Raw genomic sequence first — 6,932 nt, forward strand, 5'->3', positions numbered from 1 at the left:
TTTATTCATATATAAATATATTTAATATATAAACGTAACATTTTTCATGTATGTGTGTATTTATATATACATAATAAATATACACACCACTGTTACGGGGCTGACAAGACGTGAGACGTGCGGATCCATATGCAAGCTTTATTAACATGAGAGGAGGTCAGAAACACAGGCAGGAATAGTCCTAGGGCTAGCGTAGGTCAACGATTGGCGAACAGGATCACAAGGGCGAGACTAAAGGGATAAATCCAGGAAAAACAGGCACAGATCGAAAACAGACAAGGCAAGACTAGGCTAAGGCAGGGTAAACTAACGAGGGCTCTGTAGTGTAGCTATCAAATGATAAGCGCTAAACAATACTCGGCACCGGGAAGGGATCCGAGTGAGTGTTAAATAGTGAGTGAGTGATATGAAACAGCTGTGTGCAATCAGTGCTGTGTGCAATCAGTGCAATGAATGATGGGATATGTAGTCCGGGGTGCTATGCAACAGTGTGTAGTGCGAGAGTCAATGAAAATGGAAAGGGTGACCTCTGATGGCTAGCAGACGGAAGTTCATGGACCGGATTCGTGACAGGGGCATAGAGGATAAACAATAATGTACAGTATGTGGAAAATAATGTGTTTTTTTAACCTTAAACCGCATAAACACATTGCATTACACCAAATACACAAAATAATGTTCTTTTTAGCAACGTCATATGACCCCTTTAAGAAACTGTTTTAAGCTGATTTTTGAATAATCAATTGAACCCAGAACACTTAAGGTTTAATTTTTTGAATGATTTTTATGGATTCAGTACAATTAATCAAAGGTCACACCATAAAAAAAGAATCAATCAACCAATAAAGGTTAAAACAGAACAGTTTTAATATTAATGCTTCTCATGGACTACAAAATGTTTTTGTTTTTTTTTTAAACCGCGTGCAACAATTATTTAAAAAAATATTTTTGTTTTCACAAATTATGAATATTATAAACAGTATTGTAACTATTTCTAATGATTTTTATGGAAGGGGTCAATTGTATTCTGTACAAAAACAAACAAATAAATAAATGTTAAAACTGTAAAATGTTAAAATTAATACTACTTAATCTCACATATAAAAATTTTTAAAACTGCATATAACAACTTAAAAAACATTTTAGTTTTCACAAATTATGAATATTAATTAGATTTTTTTTTTTTTTTACATTTTAAAGTACATTTTAACTAATTATGTTTGAATATTTTTTTTGTCATGCTTTAAATAAGTTGACTAACATACTAAAGCACATTTTAAATCATTATAATACTTTGTCAATACACTATACACTAGGCAGTAAACTTTAACCATATTTCAAAGACAATAGAAGTAATTATAAAATTACATATAAAAATGTACTTAGGTGGGTCAAAAAGCACTCTAAAGTTCATATAATTTAATTTAACACAAATTTAAACTATAATACAGTTTAATTGCAACTAACATGCAATTAAGTGCACAAAAACACTTAGGTATATTCTTTTAAAGAATTTAATTTCTGTAATACGCTTTTTTTTTAAAAATTTTTTTAAGTATGCTAAAGTGTGCTTTTTCACGAGGCTGTTTATACGTATCTGTGTATTTAGTTTTTTAATTCAGTTGAGGTGAAGTTACTGCAAGAGCTGCTCCCGATTTTCACGTTTAGCTTGCATTGATTATGAGCCTCCACTGCGCATCCCATAATCACAGCGAGAGCTCCGATTGGAGGAACCCACCTTGAAGAGGATCTCGGTTGTCATGGTGAAGCCGTGGGTGATGATTGGCTCTTCATCCGGAGGTTTGCCCTTCCAGCAGTCGAGCTCCAGACAGCGGCACCCGGCGAGGAGACACTGACGGTACATCTCCGGAGACGAGACGCCCGTCAGCTGCCCCGCTGCACACAACACACGCTTTCAACTAAATATGTGACCCTGGAGCACAAAAGCAGTGTTAAGTCGCTGGGGTATATTTGTAGCAATAGCCAAAGATACATTGTATGGGTCAAAATTATTGATTTTTCTTTTATGCCAAAAATCATTAGGATATTAAGTGAAGATCATGTTCCATGAAGATATTTTGTAAATTTCCTACCGTAAATATATCAAAACTTAATTTTTGATTAGTAATATGCATTGCTAAGAACTTCATTTGGACAACTTTAAAGATGATTTTCTCAATATTTCGATTTTTTTGCACCCTCAGATTCCAGATTTTCAAATAGTTGTATCTCAGCCAAATATTGTCCTATCCTAACAAACCATACATCAATGGAAAGCTTATTTATTTAGCTTGTACAAATCTCAATTTTGACAAATTGACCCTTACGACTGGTTTTGTGCTCCAGGGTCACATCTCTATAAACACGCTGAGTGTTGAGCCCCGAGTCCCTGCTTTAGTTTCCTCCTCACCTGTGAGATAGGTGTTGTGGGAGGATTTGACGAAGTAATGTGGGATGGGTTGGGTCATATCGTGACTCTGGGCCAGTTTGTCCAGTTTCACCACTGATGTCTCAGATCCCATCAGATAAAACATCAAACCATCTGGAGAAATCTGACCTGCAGCAGCAACAATGAACCTCACAAATACAGTCCCACATCAAAAACACTGTGTTATTTACTGAGCTGATCTAATGTGACTGACTTAGTTTATATATTATATTATATTATATTATTATAGTTTTTATTAATATTTTGAACTTTTTTAATTTTAATTTTAAGTTAAGGTTTTATTAATTTAGTTGTGTATTTTTGTCATTTTTATTAGTTATGTTTTTTTTTAATGTGTATGTAGTTTTAATTAACATTATATTATAGTTTTCATTAATACTTTGAACTTGTTTTTATTTTTTAGATTTTCCACTTTTATTTTAATTTAAGTTAAAGTTTTACTAAATTTGCTGTGCATGTCATTTTTATTAGTTATGTTTTTAAATGTCTATATAGTTTTTTTATTTATATTAGTATAATATTATATTATAGTTTTTATTAATATTTTGAACTAGTTTTTATATTTAGATTTTCCATTTTAATTTTGGAATAAGATACATTTTCTTAAAATTTACTTTGATATGAAGACATATTATTTTAAGCATAAATTTAATATAATTTATTGATGTTTCTGCTTAAAACATGAATAAAACTGTTGCCAATGGGTCAAGACAGCAGACATAAGAATAATATTTTTTTTTAATTTTTTTTTTTAATTTAATTTAATTTAATTTAATTTTATGAAATGAAATGAAATGAAATGAACAAAACTGTTGCCAGTGGATCAAGACAATAAATGTAGAATAATAATGTTAATGTAAGATATATTAAAAACTTGAAAATACAAAAACTAGAAACTGAAAGAAAATAAGTTAACACTGAAGTACTAAAAATTACAAAATTAAAATGAAAGCTACAGAAAAAAAAAACCGGACAAAAGCACATAAAATCAAACAAAAAATGTTTAAATTAAAACTAATTCAAAATATTATTTAAATCAATAATACAAAAATAACACTGCATCTCAGGTAATTATTATTATTTGTATTTTTTTTATTGTAAAAAATCGCTCATTAAACAGAATTCTGTGGGACACTCACCGCGGCTGGCGTTGGACGAGCTCGGCTCGTATTTCTCTATGAGATTCTTCACCTGTTCGGGTCTGACGAGCGGAAACAGCTCCTCATTGAGACGGGAATCTCGCTGTTTCTCGTTCAGGAACTTGGTCAGCATCTCCTTCGTCATGAATCCCTTTCCTTTCGTGCTATGAAGGTCATAATCAAACACTGATTAATGATCAGATCAATGATCAAATGAACATATGGAGTGCGTTCACTCACAAGGACGTGAAGATTTCATTGATTTCAGGTCTGGGACACAGATTGAGTATGAAGGTCTTGAAGGCCGCTTCAGTGAACACATCAGGCTTGATGGTGTCAAACTAACAACACAAGACGACTGATGGTTAAATACTGCATAAACACACTCACACACAAACATAAAGTAAACACACACACCTTTCCTTTGGGGAGATTTGCTGCGGCCAGAGCAGCTTCAACCCTTTTCTTGTCTGCTGGAAACATCTTAAAGATACTGAGACGAAAGATTATGATCATTAGGAGAAGATATCAAATATTAAGCATCACTTTAATGTGAGACAATGCACATTTTACCTACACTGTAAAAAAAATTCTGTAGTTTTTACAAAATAATTTTGGCAGCTGTGGTTGCCAGAATAATTTTGTAAAAAATACAGAAAAACTGTAAACACATTTACGGCCATAAACTGTAAATTTTACAGTATAAAACTGTAATTTACAAACAAGAAAATTTGAATGTAAACCAGTAAATTCAACAATGCACACTGCTATTAAAATCTGTTTTTACTTCAAAAAACTGCATTTTACTGTAAAAGCATTTTACTGTAAAATTACATGAAATATCTGGTTAGATATTTTACAGTTTTTCCCTGTATATAGTACGGGAACTTACTGTTAACCTATTAACAGGTTTTTTCCGTAGCGTTTTTACAAAATTTTACAGTTAAAATTACACTTATTTTTTACAGTGTAGCGAAATTAGCATCCCGAATGCTGTTCTTTTCAAAATTTTGAGGTCGGTAAGATTCTTATGCTCACCAAGGCTGCATTTATTTGATCAAAAATACAGTAAAAAATGTGAAATATTATTACAATTTAAAACAGATGTTTTCTATGTGAATATCTGTTAAACTGTAATTTATTTCTGTGATGCACAGCTGAATTTTCAGCATCAATACTCCAGTCTTCAGTGTCACATGATCTTCAGAAATCAGTATAATATGCTGATTTGCTGCTCAAGAAACATTTCTGATTATTATCAATGTTGAAAACAGTTGTGCTGCACAATATTTTTGTGGAAACTGTGATGCATTTTATTTTTCTGGATTATTTGATGAATATAAAGTCCAAAAGAACAGCATTTATTTGAAATAGAAATCTTTTGTCACATTATAATGTCTTTATTCTCACTTTAGATCAATTTAATGCATCTTTGGTGAATAAAAGTATCAGTTAAAAAAATCTTAATGACCCAAAGTATTTTTTTATATAAACATGTTTTTTTTTTCTTACTTTTTAACAGGGATTTTCCCATCTTTGTTGGTCTGCAGTGAGAGGCGGACATACCTATAAAGAAGACAGAATATGGAATATTGGGAATATAAATCAACATTTGTCATGTCATGACTAGTCTGAAATTGACCGCACAAATCCTCACACTTTCTCCAGGAAGAACTGTCTGCAGGCGTTTGCTCTCAGTGTGTTATATGCTATAGCCAGGATGTCGTCAGCCCACGTCTGTGCCAAAAAGAAATGAGCTTAGATTAGAAAAACATGACAGATTGATCTTCTGCTCTGCAGTGAATGGGTGCCGTCAGAATGAGAGTCCAAACAGCTGATAAAAACATCACAATAATCCACAAGTAATCCACAGCACTCCAGTCCATCAGTTAACATCTGGAGAAGACAAAAGCTGAAGGAAGTGTTATTATGGACTCGTATTTTAGTTAAAAACATCTTATAATGATGAATTTGTTTCTTACATACACGCAGCTTTTGTCTTCTCCAGATGTTAACTGATGGACTGGAGTGCTGTGGATTATTGTGATGTTTTTATCAGCTGTTTGGACTCTCATTCTGACGGCACCCATTCACTGCAGAGCATCCATTGCTGAGACACTGATGCAATGCTACATTTCTCCAAATCTGATGAAGAAACAAACTCATCCTAATCTCTGATGGACTGAGGGTGAGTAAAATCTCAGCTAATTTTTATTTTGGGGTGAACTATTTCTTTAATGTTCTGTTGGATCATATCAATAACAACAGTGTTGCTTGACTGAGTAAACGGCACTAATAACAAACCCAGTCTGCGTTTATTTCAGTCAGATGTGTTTATAACGCATTCATCCACCAGAGGGCGAATGATAAACCTCAGCGCTGTGAGTTACACAGAAATAACACAATTGATCTGCACTGCAGCTTATTAGTGGCAGGATATGAAAATCATAAACTCATAAACCCCATTTCTGAACATCTATCTATCTATCTATCTATCTGTCTGTCTATCTGATAATATCTATCTATCTATCTATCTATCTATCTAATCTGTTTTTAGATGTAAAATGAAATGCATTGAAGTGTGTGTTTTAAAATGAAACATATGTGACCCTGGAGCACAAAACCAGTCTTAAGGGTCAATTTTAGAAGTTGTGATAGGTGAGGCTGACGGTGTCTGTTCCCGTCACGATGGTCAGCGCTTTGGCCAGATGATGGCTGTCAGGAAAATCCATGTTGAAGACGTTACGAACCTTTGGATGCTGAAAGAGGAAGAAAATGATAAGACATTGCTTGAGTCCCTGAACACTAAAGTGACACTTCAGACTTCTGAAAGTCACTGCATCAGATATCAAGTGAGTGACGTTTAGGAGAGAAAGCTCTAGAAACTTTAAACATCTCATGCACGAAGTCTGCTTTCCATACATGACCCATCAACAAGAACAACCCAGACCAGCAAACAAATCCGGCTTCATGCAAATGTGTGAAGGGAGAAACACGAGGTCAACGGCTGTGTGTGTGTGTGTGTGTGTGGAGAGACAAAGAAAATCACTGTATAATTCATATAACAATAGTAATATATCAAACATAACATCCTGTTTATGTTTCTAATAGCACTTAAAAATATGGATGTCAAAAATGCTCCTCAACTGTTTGGAGTTGGCTGTGATTGTTTCTGCTGAACGCTGCTGTTTGCAAGGCAAATTCACACAAATACTCAAATGCATCAAATGCAACAAACACTGACACTCCGTCTGTTTAGTCATGATGCAACATAAAACACATTACATAACATGGACAGGGCACATACTTTAGGGAGCTTGGCATATTTTTCCGCTCCTGTGTCC

The 6,932-nt window shown here is 33.6% G+C and overlaps 1 protein-coding gene across 1 annotated transcript in view; it reads right to left on the reverse strand.

Annotated features, from left to right (window-relative positions):
• Window positions 1–6,932, reverse strand: part of LOC107716052 (1-phosphatidylinositol 4,5-bisphosphate phosphodiesterase beta-2-like) — a 40,987-nt gene that overhangs the window by 30,304 nt on the left and 3,751 nt on the right. The window contains exons 5-11 of the mRNA XM_016522371.1: window positions 5,246–5,325; window positions 5,101–5,154; window positions 4,006–4,081; window positions 3,829–3,929; window positions 3,589–3,752; window positions 2,411–2,557; window positions 1,739–1,896 (exon numbers count right to left, since the gene is read on the reverse strand). Of these exons, the coding sequence (XP_016377857.1) occupies window positions 1,739–1,896; window positions 2,411–2,557; window positions 3,589–3,752; window positions 3,829–3,929; window positions 4,006–4,081; window positions 5,101–5,154; window positions 5,246–5,325 (780 nt within the window). The remainder of the gene's footprint in view (window positions 1–1,738; window positions 1,897–2,410; window positions 2,558–3,588; window positions 3,753–3,828; window positions 3,930–4,005; window positions 4,082–5,100; window positions 5,155–5,245; window positions 5,326–6,932) is intronic.

The sequence above is a fragment of the Sinocyclocheilus rhinocerous genome, unplaced genomic scaffold (assembly GCF_001515625.1).
Source record: "Sinocyclocheilus rhinocerous isolate Xijiao unplaced genomic scaffold, SAMN03320098_v1.1 scaffold1862, whole genome shotgun sequence".
NCBI classification, from domain to species: domain Eukaryota; kingdom Metazoa; phylum Chordata; class Actinopteri; order Cypriniformes; family Cyprinidae; genus Sinocyclocheilus; species Sinocyclocheilus rhinocerous.